This window comes from Oxyura jamaicensis, chromosome 3, assembly GCF_011077185.1.
Source record: "Oxyura jamaicensis isolate SHBP4307 breed ruddy duck chromosome 3, BPBGC_Ojam_1.0, whole genome shotgun sequence".
In the NCBI taxonomy this organism is placed as follows: domain Eukaryota; kingdom Metazoa; phylum Chordata; class Aves; order Anseriformes; family Anatidae; genus Oxyura; species Oxyura jamaicensis.
Window position 1 is genome coordinate 88,754,150 of NC_048895.1, and position 17,273 is coordinate 88,771,422.

At 36.8% G+C, this 17,273-nt stretch overlaps 1 protein-coding gene across 6 annotated transcripts in view; it reads right to left on the reverse strand.

Annotated features, from left to right (window-relative positions):
- The window catches only part of ADGRB3 (adhesion G protein-coupled receptor B3), a 467,103-nt gene that overhangs the window by 228,893 nt on the left and 220,937 nt on the right, over positions 1–17,273 (reverse strand). For all 6 annotated transcript variants that reach the window (XM_035322903.1, XM_035322904.1, XM_035322905.1 and 3 more), the window contains one exon: positions 2,335–2,529. In XM_035322903.1, the coding sequence (XP_035178794.1) occupies positions 2,335–2,529 (195 nt within the window). The remainder of the gene's footprint in view (positions 1–2,334; positions 2,530–17,273) is intronic.

Consider the following 17,273-nt stretch of genomic DNA (forward strand, 5'->3'; position numbering starts at 1 on the left):
ACCTCCCTTTTCTGTTCGTTCTTTTTGTTATGGAGTCTCTGAATCACATAATTTGCAGTATTCATTAATATTCATACTGGATGTAAACCAAAGACTGTAGAGGGACTATGCAGATGGATGGAATTTGTAAAAAACAAATATACTCAGATAAATACACTTCGCGTCTCAGTTTCAATTGAAGTGTAAGCGTGAAAAGAGATAATAGTCTAAGAAGAAATTATAGGTCTTTATAGGCTGTTGTTTTTGTATGGACCTTAAAAATATTATTACTCATAATTCAGAATCTGCGTTTCTGACACCAAGTAGAATGATAAATTATGACTTACTGAGAATTTCTTTTAAAAAAAGCGCCTAGAGATTCTACCTTTTATTAGTGCAAAAAGTAGAATGGAATTACAACACCACACAGCTTCTGCAGAATTAAGACTTTTTTTTTTTTTTTTTTGAGATAAATAATTTCATTTTCATCTTTTTTTCATGTACTTTGATGATGGACTAAAAAGTATGAAAATATGTGACAGTGAAAATGAAATATATGATTATGGTGCGATATGACAAAGATACTCATGTTTACATAAGAGCATATCCTGGTTTCTTAGGAACTGATTGTAAAACTTAAACTGCTGTTATTGAGTCAGGATTTCATTTTATATTGTCAGAAGTCAGTAACAAGAACTTAACATATTCCCTGTAGAAAAGTGAATCATTCTGATTTTACATATTTTCCTGAACACTTTGTACTAGTTTTCAGAATTTCACCTAAGTTTTAAATTTGTGTAACTTTTTGATTTTGCTGTTTGAAATTCAGTGCCTTTATTTTATTTTTAATTTTTTTCCCAGATAGGATTTAAGAGCTCTTGGTATTCAAGCACTTCTTTCTTTGATTTGAGAACTCCTTTATATCTTTAATAATATACCCTAACAATTTTTGCCCTCTTTTTTGCCCTTTTTTTTTTTTTTTTCTTCTTCACTTGATAATGATTAATTTAAAATTATGTAAATAGTACAAATAATTTCTCCAAGGCAGTCCTGCCAGAATACTATCAAAAATTTTGGAAACATTGCCGAACTGAACTTCTGGCATTTTCATTAGTGAGGAATCAAATTCTCTCTAATTTATGTAAATTCCAAATGACCTAATCTGCTAAGACCATGAGCAAAACCATCATGTCAAGCAGATTCTTGAGCCTGGTTCTACAAGGATTTCTGTAGTTCCTGTGAATGATGAAGAAGTCAAATACTCCATTTAATAGTTAAATTTTGAGTAAGGTAGGAAAATATATTGAACTTATTTAAATAATAAAACAAACAAACAAACAAACAACAACAATATGTCCAGCCAAAATACGTTTTGGGAAGCACTGTTCAAAATATATAACCTTCAGCTAGCTGCACACCAACATAATAGACATTACTTTTATATGAAAGCTTGTTTTTCTCCGTGCATAGAAATACAAGAAAACCGAAAATGTAATAGCAAGCTCTTGAAAACTTAACTCTGAAAAACTTGTCTTTTTGAAGGTACATACACATACCTCTACTTATCTGCATGCATAGGTTCCAAAGTGTATTTATGATATATTTTTACCTTCACATTAACAAATACATACATATGATCTTCATTATTGATTTACGAATGATCATGAAAGTCTCTTTTTCATAAATGATATATACATTTACCATCTTACTATTATTTTTAAGTACATTTATGGTCTTTTAAAAACATCTAAAATTCCCAGATATAGATGAAACCAATATCCTGATCCAGAAGTCCTGTAAAATATTTATTTTAATGAACATTGCAAAATGAGTTGTCCAGGTAGAAATAATTACAGTGTTTTTATCTCTGTTATCTGATTTAGTTGACCTCTTACAGAAGAGTTATTCTAATATTGATAAATTCATATCAAATGGACTATCCAGTAACCCTGTGCACTTTTATTGAGGTTTATTTATTCTAACTGAAAAAACAGTCCCAGTATTACATAAATAAACACTGTAAATAGATTTTGAACTGAAAGGAACAAGAACAAACAACACTTTGCTTAGGACAAAAAAATACCAACATGCCCCTAGCAATCAAACCAAACCTTGACATGGAAATAAACATTACAAAGAGAGAATTTTACATTTTTCATAAACTATGTTTTTTTTTTTTTCATTAAGCATTGTTGAGCCTTTTCCTATTTTACACTTTATTAGTTTTATAGTGACCAATGCTTATGTCTATCATTCAGAAAAAATAATTTTCCCAGTGGCACAAATAGGTGACATCCAGTATACTGACAAACTCCATCAGTTGAATCATTATCCTTCTTTCTATGTTTCTCTTACCTGTACCCCATCAGATGCAGGGATATAACTTGCTCTTTTAAAAGTGTCTGTAACATTTCTGAGAATTTCCACAGAAATTAGAAGGTCTCCAGCATAAAAGTTTTTCCTCTGAGTTAAATCCAATAGTGTCTTGGTTACTTGGGACATGCCATCACCAGCCAACATCCTCTGTCCCTTTGCGAGATGCTCTTTAATCTGTAGCAAAAGAACAAAATGAATATCAGAACCTACTTTACTGAGAAAAAGATATGATAAATTCTAAACACAACCAAATATGTTAAATATTAAAGAAATTATAAATAGTTCATCTAGTTAAAGAGTAGCCAAAATACTAGCAGATCATGATGATGAAATTTTTATATTTATCACAGAATCATGGATTATATAATGAAAGATTTGAAGGTGTTACAGTTCACTCATTGACTTCCCTTTGGACATCAATAACTTCTCAACATCCATGTTTTTAAGGAACACCATAGGCTGGATTGTGGCTTTAACCTACTGTTGCAATATTTCAAGAAATTAGTCTTCTACAGAACAGATGCACAACTAATACTGCCTACTGGTTTTGAAATAGCCTAAATATCTGTAACACATCTGGATCTGGCCTAAGTGTCTGCTTTGAGTTATGTCTACAGCCTTAAGTTGTCTTTACAGCAGCTGGGGATTGTTATGGACCACAACAATCTTGTCCACACCCTAGAAATACTTAATTAAGACTTGGAACAACTCTGTAAAGCCCTGGGGTTGCCTTGGATATACACCTGCCTGTGGCAGAATGGACAAGGAATGAATCTGCTCTACATGAGTAAAGAATTACAAGCATCACTTTACAATCACGTTAAAAAAAAAAAAAAAAATCAGTGAGGAGAATTGTCAGTCTTTTTTTTTTTTTTTGACATATATTTCAGCAGATAATATTTCACCACCCTCTGTCTTAAAAAAAAAAAAAAAGTCAGGTAAGAAATTTGATTGCAGCAATCCTTTTGTGAAGTTTCTTTTTTTTTTTTTTTTTTTTTTAGGAGGCTTTGAAAGTAATCTTGAAGGAAAAAAACAGTAGAGAAAAAGGTATAAAAATAAAAGATAACTCATTAGAGTAACTTCAGGGATCTGATACTGTATAAATAACATTATGGACTTCTAATTTATTGGGAATAAATGAAAGAAGTAACTAAGATTTTGATTTGTGATTATTTTAGTTTTTCTTTTTCCTCTGAAATTCTGCCATTTGCCTCATCACACATTGTGTCTATGTGGCAAATTAAAAGAGCATCAATTACCACGGTAACACAGAATAATGGAACTGTTGCTGAAACTCTGTCCAGATGTTCACTATCGCCATAGCATATTTGTAGCTTTTGAGGATTAACAGCGTTAGCATGCTTTGGTCACACACAAAAGACACACAAAACACAAGACAGTCCATAAAGCAGATCCCCCAAATCTAACACGTACCTTAGGATGTAATGTGGGAAAAGGCATCATACAATTTAAAGACAGGGAGAACAAAGAGGTTCTTTTAATTCAGCTAACAGCAACAGTGATCATTCTTCATAAAAACTCTCTTGCACTTTTATGCCTATAGAAAAAGCTGGTAGGAAAGCTGCAGGACTAGTTAGCAGACTATTTCATATAGTATTATTTTGCTTCCTTTCCATCCATCTGTATGTACACTACCCCCAATTTGTTTTTTCCAAGCTCCTGTTAAACTCACATTTTAAAGATGTAGCAACAGCAAAACTCACATTTTAAAGATGTTTGCCCCACCCCTGGAAGTACTCAAGGCCAGGTTGGATGGGGTTTTGAGCAACCTGGTCTAGGGGGAGGTGTCCCTGTCCATGGCAGGGGGGTTGGAACTAGATGGTCCTGGTTTTTAAGGTCCCTTCCAACGCAAGCCTATGATTCAACTCTGTGATTCAATAGAGACAATTTATTATTTGTTTTGACTATTCATTGCAGAGAAGTCTTGGTCTCAGCTGCTTTCTGAATGCAAATAATAAATTAAAATATTCCTGGCTGAAGCTTTTGAATAAGCAAAGCTGTGTAAAGGTTTGTTTTCAATAAAAAAATTTAGACTTCTAGCAGCAGAAGTGGGAGCTATAGTATACCCTTTAGTATCAAGACATTTTGATTGCTTTTGGACACAGTGGTAAAAATGGTCTAGCAAGTGCCCACAATGCTGCAAGACTAAATTATTACACCTGCTTCATATGGTTGTGCAGAATGTGATTTAAACTACCTGAGAATTATTGGCTGTTAAGATTACAGCTTAATTTGGAACTTTAAAAAATATATATTAATTTATTTTTTGATAACACACCCAGAAAGCCCAGCTTCCCAGCAAAAGTCTCTTTCCCTTAGGTCACATCACTCTTGCACAGCTTGTTAAGAACCTTTTCTTCCCCCTCTCAAGCTGCAACAGCAGCAAATCAGTGAAGCATAACAATGAAGTTTCTTAACTATAGAAACATATTACAGCAGCATATCCTTACAGTGGCATTTAAAAAAATAAAGGAAAAAAAAATAAAAAGATGGAAGTTTACTATGTGTTTAGATAGGGAAAGTGGGTGAAATGAGTCAATTAGTTGATTACAGAAAAAAAAAAAAAAAAGGGGGCAAAAAAAGGCTTGGCAGGAAAGCAGCCTCCTTATTATCAGCTCATAGACACAACTTCAAAAATCACAGGCCATTACTCAGTTGACGTAAACTGGTGTAGCACTATTAAAGCTAATGAAGAGGTCCAGAGTAGTAAGGGTTGAAAGTGTCTTGGATTACTTGCACATCTACCACAAGAGTATTTCAGTGTGAAAATACAGAATTTCCTCATCCACAGTTGGTATGATGTCTTTGTCACCATGTTGCTCATTTTCCATGCTATGGTCACTGTGATATTACACATTCTCCAAGACAGCTATTTTTGGTCACCACCGTACATCCTTGTAGCTCTCTGTGAAGGTCATTTTTTAGCGGTCTTACAGGCAGGCTCATTAAAAATAAAGTTTATGAGCCAAGAGATAGTGAAATGAAGCAGCTGTTAAAGTGATACTTCAGTTGTCAGTCCAGCCTCTAATGCATGCACTATATGGCTGTATACTTGAAAAATTACTGAAATGTTTTACTGGGCTTTGACTCAGGGTCCAGCTGCCTCTGTCTCCTGATTTACCAGAAAGTAGGACAAAATAAAAATGACTCTTTACAAAGTCAGAGCTACTAGGCCCTAGCTTTAGAGTAAAAAATTGTTACTGCATAAAAATTACTGCAAACAAGCAGCTAGACATGGTCTGAAAGGACAGAAAACAATGAACCCTCAAGAAACCTATCAAAGATTGAAAAGAATGGTTAATTTGAAGAATAACTACACCATCATCCTTTTTCCATTTTTTTTTTTTTTAATACAATGTTGAATCCATGTCTTGATATTACTAATGATGTCATTAATACTTTTTATGATGTGGGGAGTCTATGAACCTTAATTAGGAAGCCTTAGACAGAAGTGAAGAAAAATATGTTGAAATAAAAATATGTCTTGAAATTACTCATAATATGCAAAACATTTTGATTTGCACCTCCACAATCCAACACTAGTATTTTATAAAATATTTTTCATAAAGATATTAAGACACAGAAAAGGGAGGGATATTCAGATCACTTGTGAAAGTCACCTGAATTACTCAATTGTATTAAAAATCTAAAAGCTCTTGAGAGCTTTTAGAGCTAAAAGTTCCTCTAGAGAAAAAGCTAAGTCACCTGAAATGTTATCTTAAATGATCTGAATCACGTTACCTGGCCTATATGGCCTCTAATCTTGAGGCTGGAATTGGTAGTACCCCCTCCATAAATATTAAGAGATGATTTTGCATTAAACTTACTTTTATAGTTACCAGCACTGAGACCTGTACACTTAAAGTGAGGCATATAAATAAAAATGCAGAAAATATATATTTTTGACAGCTGAAATATTCCCACAGGTCTAATACTGAACTGAACTTACATAGCATGCTGATGTGTAAACTATAATGTGATGTCATTTTGAGAAAGCTTTCCCTTTCAGATTTGAGGAAAACATCATTACAGGACATGTTTACTGATCATCAGCAGACAGTCTTTTAACTATTTCAGGAATGCAGAATCTGGAAGTTTCATTTATTCTCCCTTAACATAATTAACTGCTTGCTATTTTTTAAGGCTATTTCAGGGTTAAAGAATATCATTTCAGCCATCTTTTAAAAGAAATAGAGTAGGGTGTAAAGATAAAGGTATGGATCTTCAAACATGCACCCGAATATTTATAACCTAATTTCATATAAGAGTCTTTCCTTCTTTGACACACTTTTATGAAGCAGTTTGCTAAAGGAATACAAAGCAATTCCCTACTTTGTCATCAGTGAAATTAGTTAGCAGTCTTAATCTAGGTCATGATAACAGATAAATAAATAAACAATTTCTGCAGAGAGGAAATAATACATTCCCTTTGTTTATAATAGGAAAGGCAAAAAAATAATTGGTATACATTGTGTCAAGGAAGATTAAAGACACATATTAAAGAAAACTTCTCAACTGTAAAGGAAGTGATGTGTCATAGTTTACCTGAAGAGACTATGCAGTCTTCCACAGTAAAGGTTTAGTAACAGTCAAGAAAAACAAAAAGCTGAAAAAAAGCAAGCATAGCTGATGCTGATGACCTCATGAATTTCCTTTCTGTCCTATAGTTCTGCAATAAGTCCCTGCAAATAATTTGAAACCCAAAGTATCACAACCAGAAATATGAAAGTACAAGGAAAGACTTAAAACTGAACTTTTTACCTTCCTACATTTATCTGCTGTTATAACATGCAATCTGCTGCACCAAGTTTCTGCAGATGCTGTGCCTCAGTCTGCCTCTTTGCACTCAGCCCAAATCACAACAACCCTGTGCTTTAAGGAACTTATTCTTAATTTACACTGATGGAAAGAAAATGAGGTTTGCTTCATTATATACAAACAGTTGTCCCACTCAAATTTACCTCCAACTGTTTTTTAGGCAAAATATTCATCAAAGCAGTGATTTGTTCTTAGAGAAAAGGAGTCAGCTTAAGAGCACAGAATCCTGTGCTGTTCTAGACCCTGATCTAAGGCATCTCTTCACAGATGCCAGAGAAATGTCTGCATTCTTTTATATGTGATAACACGTATTGAAGTATCTATGAAAAAAATCATGTGACATCTGTGGAAGTCTAATGCATTATTTGAAGAAGAATATGAGTGGCTCAGAGGGATGCTTGGTTCTTTCTGTGCCCTCTTCCTCTATGTCTTTCACAGAAAGTCTCCTATTATTGTGATCAAGAGTTTTTTTTTTGTTGTTGTTGTTCTTGTTGTTGTTTTGTTTGTTTTTGCTACTTTAATCCATTCTATTTTTTTTTTAATTGTCATCATCAATATTGTCACTTATTCTAGTCTTTAATTCACCAAACAGGTAACAGGAAAAGTCATTATAAAGTTTCAGTATTTATATTTCTTCATAGATTCAACAAAATATTTGAATAAGAAAGTTATAAAGCTGCTCTTCAGTAGAGCGACAAATAGCTTTAAGGGTGAAAAGTTAATAATCATTAAATAGCTGACTTGATTGGGGTGTACATTTTACTTTCTTATATTGATCACTACGTTTGTTAACCAGGATTTATATTATTATTTTATTAAGTACCACTATTAAATGCTCCAGTTATCTGTGATTAAATCCTGCTCACGTTGGCATGCTGTGTGAGAGAGCTTGTTGTTGTTATTGTTTCTTTTTTTAACCAGAGGGCATGTCTTCAAGATTTGTGTTATCTATGTGTAATGCAACATGACAAGAGCAAGAGTTGAGGAAAAAAAAAAAAAAAAAAAAAAAAAAAGAGAGAACGATGATTCTGAGAGTCTTGTTTTCATTTTATGACAGACATAACATTGCTTGAGGTAAGGTCTCCTGGCTCTCCATATTGACTGAATGGAGGTCACAAAAGTACATACTACAAATGACTTGTCTTTCTTTTTTTATAGTACATGGGCCTTCTGTTTAGTATGTGTCCTTAAAAAAAAACTCTGATTAACTGATGGAATTTATATATTTATTTGAATATGTTTCTATAGAGCCATCTGGATCATGCTCAGTTCTATTTGCAGGACAAACCAGAATGGTCCTTTCAAGGAGATTAACATTATTTGGGAGCCCTAAATTCTGCATGGGAGCACTGCATTAAGAAATAGGCAGGAGAAAAATCATTTGCATCTCACATACATATCAAATCTGAGTTTAGACATGAAGGGAAATGCAGCAAATGAAGTAGTGGGAAAAAAAAAAAAAAAAAAAAGAAGGAAGGGGAATGAGTGTAGTAAGTGTAACACACTGTCACCACTGCTTTGCAGCTACCTGTCTAGATAAATTCCTGCAGTCATTCTGCAAGCTGTCTTGGAATGAAAGTTCCTGCAGTTCTGGTAGGCTTTAAAGGAAAATTAGATGATTGCTTTCTTTATTGAGCTCCTAAATGGCCTTCATTTCTCATTTTCCCTCTGGCCATACGATAGTGGAGTTCACCTGTTGGCTGCAGTTTTACTTGGTTTGGAATATCAATGTGATTGGGGAGCACTCAGTTGCTTACTGCTGCAGCAGACCTCCACATAACACAGCAGCAGCAGAAACCACAGGAGCACATCTAATTTAACACACAGATTATTCTTTCATAAACCAGATGTGGAAAGATGATTGAGGATGCTGAGATGATACTGGGGACTTTTATTTGAATTTAACAAGTGGGATTGTTTGTGTATTAGAAAGCAGTCAAAAACAGGAAGAACTTACTCCAATTTAATTAAATTGTGATATGGTTAGGCAGAATAGAAGATAAATATTTTCTCCCACTGTATAGCATCTCTGGGCTTGGGATGTATATGTGTTTTAGTGAGATCAAGCCCTGTCATTTCATGGATGCAGAAGTGCTAATTTTTGGTACGTATTTTAATATGAAAAATATGAAAATGCAACCATTCACTTGGGATGGAGTAGATGATTTCCTCTCTTTGGCAAAACACTTATTTATTTACAGAAAGCAAAGCAGATATGTTAGGAGACTGAGAAAGGCATACTAACTTTATAGCATGGTGTTAAAACACAGAAAAACATTTCAGTCTATGCAATGAGTTTGGCAGGGCAGACAGAGCTTTGTCATCAAAGCAAACAGCAATGCTGAAGTTATTAGTTTTTTTTGCCAATGCTTAAATTTTCTCCTATGCAAAATTGGAATATGCTAGTGAAGCAGAGGAAAACTGTTGCCTGCCACAATCACATGATCAATTGTTTTATGATGAGAGAAAACAGAGAACCAGTTTGTCATCCCTCTGTCTAGTTATGGAGGTGACAAAACAGAGCTGACTCCAGCAGATTCTGGGATTACATGAGAGGCAAGGCAAAGAAAGCAAATCATTTACTAATATAACTCCATTACTCAAAGGCTGTGAAGGTGAAGATGAAGAGCTGGCATATAGCAATAGGATAGACTGATGCAGAAGAAAAAATTTGTTATTGTGGCCTATACATTCAAATTTACAAATCTAAGCCTGGCTGCTTTGCTCTGCAGCTATATAAAAAGAAAGGAAGCACTAAACTAGCAAAAAGAAGTAAATCAAGACTTTGAATCCCCAGAGTAAAGCATTCATTTCACTAAGGAGTGCATGGACAGACTGATATGCTGCCCTTGTAATATAATTTGGAAAACCAAAATCATCTCTAATGAGCTGCAGCTGAGCAAATCATTATTCACCTCAGAGTTCTTTTTATCAAATTACATTTTAGCCAAGCACTTGCAAAATTGTGAATAACACTGCTGTGGAAAGAGGAGAAACAAAATTATAGTATGAACTAGAAGCAGCAGAAATTCATTTTTATGGCTATATTATCATTTTGATATGCAAAGATTCACCTGCATAAGTTCCCGAGCTCCATAAGTGTTAATATCTTGACAACAGTGTGATATTTCATATGCAGATTTCTCCTTCTTAAATCTCAAGAGTTAAGGGGTTTTTGGTTTTCCAGCTTCCTCTTTCTGAGAGAAAAGCAGCCAGATTTGCACGAATGCACGTCTGATTTAGGTGTTACATCACTGAAGTTGGCACAAATTAGTACCTTATTTTTATCCAATACAATAAATATAGAATTTCATCATCCAGTTTTGAAAATTATGCTGCATAGATTTAGAAGACAAGCAATATTAATAGAGAATTTCTGATAATATAAACATGACCTTAAAAAATAAAATAAAATAAAATAAAAAAAGTGTCTTCATAACAAGCTTTGGTCTTCCTCATTAATCATGGGTGTAATATAAATCTCTTACAAACTAGAGTATCTGAAAGCCATCTAGAGGAAGTCTCATTTTAGGCACGAGGGTTGTTGCAGTGTGAAGTGAGGCAGTGATGCCAATATTGTTTAAGCAGATCCCTTACAAAATTATCTTCATTTCAGACCCAATAAATCCTGTGGGATTTTCCCAACAGAGTGAAAAACAATCCAATTTATGCAAGTATTTTTTCCTTTTAAGCAAAATCGGTTTCTAATACTGCTTGGTAGCAACTTATCCAACAACTTTTAGCCAACTAGGACCAGTGCCCTCTTGGATCTGTTGCTGGAGGACAGAGAGGGTCTTGTGGGAGACATGGCAATTGGCGGCTGTCTCGGTCATAGTGACCATGAAGTGGTTGAAATTAGAATTTATGGTGACAGAAGGAAAACTGCCATCAAAACTTCAGCCCTGGATATGGGGAGAGCGGACTTCAGGCTGCTCAGGGAACTAGTTGGCAAGATCCCCTGGGAAACTACATTTGAAGGCATGGGTGTCCATCAGTGCTGGTCAGTCTTTAAGCACTGCCTCCTAAAAGCACAAGATCAGGCAATTCGAAAATATCAGAAGTCAGGCAGGTGGAGCAGCAGGCCGGCCTGGCTGACCAGGGATCTTCTACTGGAGCTTAGGCGAAAAAAGAAAGTGTACGGCTGCTGGAAGAAGGAAGGTCAGGCGATGAGGAAGGAATACAGGGATGCTGTTCGTGTTTGTAGGGAGAAAATTAGTGTGGCCAAAGCCCAACTAGAGTTGAAGCTGGCCATGTCTGTGGGAGACAATAAAAAAGTTTTTTTCAGATATGTGAACAGGAAAAGGAGAACCAAAGAAAACAAAGGTCTGCTGCTTGATGGGGAAGGTCAACTCACAGACAATGACGTAGGCAAAGCAAAGACATTTAATGCCTTCTTCGCCTCTGTCTTCAACGCTGATGATGGGCTTCGGGACCCCGGGTGCCCTGTGCTGGAGGACCTTGATGGTGGGAATAACAAACTCCCAGCTGACCCTGAATGAGTGTGGGATTTGCTGCTCCACCTGGATCCATACAAGTCCATGGGTCTGGATGGGATTCATCCCAGGGCGCTTAAAGAGCTGGTTGACGTCATCATGGGACCTCTCTCAATTATTTTTCAATGATCTTGGGAATCAGAAGAGGTCCTGGTAGACTGGAAGCTAACAAATGTTGTGCCAGTTTTCAAGAAGGGTAAGAAAGAAGACCCTGGCAACTACAGGCCTGTCAGTCTCACGTCAGTGCCTGGTAAAATTACGGAGAAGATGATTCTTGAGGCTATTGAAGCGTACCTAGGGGACAATGCAGTCATTGGTCCCAGCCAGCATGGGTTCATAAGGGGCAGGTCCTGCCTAACAAATTTGATTTCCTTTTACGATAAGATCACCCGTCTAGTCGACCAAGGGAAACCAGCTGATGTGATCTTTTTGGACTTCAGCAAGGCTTTCAACATGGTTTCCCATAGGATCCTACTGGACAAAATGTCCACCATACAGCTAAATAAAAACATCATACAATGGGTGAGCAATTGGCTGATGGGCAGGGCTCAAAGGGTTGTGGTAAATGGGGCCACATCAGGCTGGCGGAAGGTCTCTAGTGGGGTCCCTCAAGGCTCTATCTTAGGGCCAGTCCTCTTCAATGTCTTTATAAACTATTTGGATGTAGGGCTGGAGGGTGTTTTGAGCAAATTTGCTGACAACACCAAACTTGGAGGAGTTGTAGACTCGGACGAGGGTGGAAAGGCCTTGCAGAGAGATCTGGACAGGTTGGAGAACTGGGCGATCACCAACCGCATGAAGTTTAACAAAAGCAAGTGCCGGGTCCTGCACCTGGGATGAGGCAACCCTGGCCGTACATACAGATTGGGCGACGAGACGCTGGAGTGCAGCCCCACAGAGAGGGATCTGGGGGTCGTGGTTGACAGCAAGTTGAATATGAGCCAGCAGTGTGCCCTGGCAGCTAGGAGGACCAACTGTATCCTGGGGTGCATCAAGCACAGCATTGCTAGTAGGGCAAGTGAAGTGATCGTCCCGCTCTACTCTGCGCTGGTGCGGCCTCACCTTGAGTACTGTGTGCAGTTCTGGGCACCACAGTACAAAAAGGGCATTCAACTGTTGGAGAGTGTCCAGAGGAGGGCGACAAAGATGGTGAAGGGCCTGGAGGGGATGACGTATGAAGAGCAGCTGAGGTCACTGGGCCTGTTCAGCCTAGAGAAGAGGAGGCTGAGGGGGGACCTCATCGCAGTCTACAACTTCCTCGCGAGGGGGAGTGGAGAGGCGGGTGACCTATTCTCCATAAACAGCAGTGATAGAACCCATGGGAACGAGGTGAAACTGAGGCAGGGGAAGTTCAGACTAGATATCAGGAGATTTTTTACTGAGAGGGTGGTTGCACACTGGAACAGGCTCCTCAGTGAAGTAGTCACTGCACCAAGCCTGTACGAATCTAAGAAACATTTGGACTGCACTAAGTCACATGGTCTAAACTTTTGGGTAGAGCTGCGCGGTGCAAGGAGTTGGACTTGATGATCCTTATGAGTCCCTTCCAACTCAGAATATTCTATGATTCTATGATTCTAACTTCATATACTCTCTCATCTTGTAAACCATTTTTTGTGCTTTAAAGTCAATCTACTTGATCTGCAGAAGGGTTTCTGAAAGCTTAAATGTAAATTGTTCAGATCAAAAATTCAGACTTTACTTCTAGGAATAAAATTCTTTACATTTTGAAAGCGAGCGTGTTTCCCCTAGCATTCAAAAAGCTCTCAACTCTTGGACTTCAAAATACCGGATTTCAAAGCTGGAGTCACTCTTTTTGGTGACCAGCCTTTTGGGGTGGGTCAAGATATGATGTTGATTTTATTCCATTAAGTTATGGATTTCATTACAACTGGCCATACGGTGTTCAGATATTAATTTCATAAAGATCCCATAAGCTATGATTACCCATTGCTCTTATGTACCAAACTTTAACCTCTTTTCCATTTTCCACACTAGCACCCACACACTTTTTGTTTGTTTGTCTATGGTTTTGTTTGGTTTTGTTTGACTTTGTGTTTTAAATTTAATTTAATTTATTTTAATTTTATTTTATTTTACTTTATTTTAAAAGTTCCTGTCATCAGTATAATTAATTAAGAATAGATGAAGGAATATTTAGCTATTCTTCTCAGAAGCTGTTGTTGATACAAAAGATTACACAGGATATTTGTAATGCTGGGGTCTTGCTTCTCAGTCTTCTCACTTGTAGTGTAACAAATCTTTGAGAGCCTTGCAAAGAAATACTCCTTGTAAAGAAGTACAAATATGCAATTAACTCTTATTTCAATCACTTTTTTGTTCCCTGATATTATTCAAAGTAGGGCTGTGGGCTCCTAATCTCTGATTTTATTCTTGGACCTGCAAGCACTCATATCCAGTTGTGGTACAACTAGTTCTACTTGTTAGGTCAGGTCAGGTAAGATTTTATACTGTTTGTCTAAAGGAACTGAATTTAAACAACAACAAGCATCAAAGCAGAGCATAAAATTTATGTGCACATACAATCAACCTGCAGTGTGCTGGTTGAATTCAGTTGGATCAAAACACTCAGAACTCAGTTAGCTTGATGTTTGATTATTTTAAAGACTAGTATAGAGGGAAAAAAAATAAATTAAAAAAAAAAAAAAGACTGAAACTTGCAAGAAGAATGCACTGAGAAATTAAAAAACAAAGAAAAAAACAAAAACAATAACAAAAAAAAATCAACACTTGGAGAATACATTCTTGTTATGGTTTTGGCTGGCATAGAGTTAATTTTCTTTGTAGAGGGTCACACATCGCTGTGTTTTGTTTTTTGGTGAATACGGTGGTGATAGCACACTGATGTATTTAGCTGTTGCAGAGCAGCGCTTACACAGAGCCCTTCTACTTCTGCTCTATGCTGCCCTGCCAAGGAGGAGGCTGGGCGTGCACCAGAAGCTGGGAGGGGAAACAGCGAGTACAGACTGGTGACCCAGACTGGCCAAAGAGATATTCCATACCATATGTCATCATGCTCATCAATAATAGCTGGGGTAAAGAAGGAAGAAGTGGAGGATGTTTGGAGAGATGGCATTTGTCTTCCCAAGAAACCATTACCCCCCTAGTTCCAACCTTCCCAAGGAGGGCAGGGACACCTGCCACGAAGAATTCCACTAGACAACTTCAGTTGCTCAAAGCCCCATCTAACTTGGCCTTGAAAATCTCCAGGGATGGGGCATTTACAGCTTCTCTTGACAACCTGTTCCAGTGCCTCACCACCATCATAAAAATTTCCTCCTAACATCTAATCTAAATCTCCCCTCTTTCAGTCTAAAATGATTTCCCCTTGGCATATCACTCACTATCTGCCCATGTAAAAAGTTACCCTTAACCTTTTTCATAAGCCCCTCTAAGTACCGAAAGGCCACAACATTGTCTCCCCAGAGCCTTCTCTTCTCCAGGATGAACATCTCCAACTCTCTGTCTTTCTTCATAGCTGAGAGGTGCTCCAGCTTTCTGATCATCTTCGTGGCCCTCCTTTGGACCTGCTCTAACAGGTCCATGTCTTTTTCATGCTGGTCTCATGAGGGCAGAGCACAGGGGTACAATCACCTCCCTAGACCTGCTGGCCACTCCAATGTTAATGCAGCCCAGGATGCAGTTGGCCTGGGCTGCAAGTGCATTCTGCTGGGTCACATTGAGCCTTTCATACACCAGAACCCCAACGTACTTCTCTACAGGGCTACTCTCAGTGAGTTCTTCTCCCAGCCTGTATTCATGTCTGGGATTGCCCTGACCCAGGTGCAACACCTTGCACTTGGACTTGTTGAATGTTATTATGTTCATGTGGGCTCACTTCTCAACCTTGTCCAGGTCCCTTTGGCATCATCTCCTTCTGTTGTATCAACTGCAATGGACAGCTTGCTATCATAGGAAACTTGCTGAGGATGCACTTGATCCCACTGTCCATGTCATTGATAAAGATATTAAATAGCACCAGTTCCAAGATGGACCCTTGAAGGATACCATTTGTCATCAGCTATCACCTGAATGCAGAACCATTTACCACAACTCTGTATTATACAGTCTAAGATGTGCCATTAGATATTCAGCTAATCTACCTTCCTATATATAAGAAATTAAATTCTTCCTTTAATTCCTTTAATAAGAAATTTTAAATTCCTTTATTTAAATTTAAACTCCTTTATTTAAATTCCTTTATTTAAATTTAAACTCCTTTATTTAAATTCCTTTAATAAGAAATTAATTCTTCCTTTAAAGAAATTAAAATATGTTAGTGAGACCTAAGGATCTCAGCTTAAATTATTTGCTAAAGGCAGAAACAGAGATTTGGTAAAAGCACAAATGTTCCCAAAAAACAAAACACGTCTATCCCATATAGGGTACAAAACTGAGAAAATCATCTGGAATTAGAGAAAGCAGAGGAATTCCTTCCTGGCAGGTGAAATCTAGGGAGCTGTATGAGCCCAAGATCTATGCAGAAGGAACTGAAGAAAGGATATCCTCTGCCACTAGATCTTAGCCATCCTTCATCTCCACCCATGATAAAACAGATACATACTTGGTTGTAATCCTTTTTTTTTTTTTTTTTCTTTTTTTCTTTTTTTTTTTTTTGTAACCTACACTTTCTCAAGAACACATTTAACAAATTTTATGTCAATGAGCAAAACAGTTCTTAGCTGAACAGATGACTGTCTTGAAACTGTCTTGAAAGACTGCTTGACTAGGAGCATTTTCTTAATGCAAAGAATCTAAAAGCAAATGTAAATGTAAATGCACTAGAGCAATAAAAGAAATTCAGAAAAGAGGAGTCCTGATATAATGTCTGTTTTTTTTTTTTTTTTTTTTCTGTTCATCCTGCTATCACCTGATTCCCTAGGTCACAAGATTAAAGTAGGCAAAGCATACCTATTTATCACTTTGCATTTTCCACTTATAATGCTTTAGTAAGAATAATCCTAATTGGGTTCTTTAAGTATTATTATTAGAGCTAACCAAATCATTTCCCAAGGGTTTGTTTCATGGATTTGGGTGTTTTTGTTCCTTAATTTGTTCAGTGGATAATTTTTCATATTAGTCAACCAGCTGTATAAGCTAGTCAAACAGTATTTGTTGAATTCATTTGATGACTGATTTGTACCAAATGTTGGATAAATTATTCATGACTAATTGATTCTGTTATTCAAAGAGATCTAATTATCATCCCAAGTTTTAAAAGGGACCTGCATTGCACAGTACACAAGATAAAATAAACTAACAAAAGTACAAGAAGTACATCTGTGGCATAGCTTAGGTACTTCATCCTCTTAACTGTTTTTAGTAAAGCTCATATACATGAATGGTGGACACCATGCCCTCCAAAGATGCAAACTAACTGCCAGTCACCACACCACAAGCTAAACCATTCCCCTTCAGTGTTTCATCATGCTCCATATTCTCTTCAGAGGTCCTGTAGCTATATTTTTAACATACCAGGGATTTTCTGTGCTGTGATATGAGGAGATATAAACATTAAGAAGGAACAATGGATAGACATTAATTTGGAAGTACAGAAATATGAAT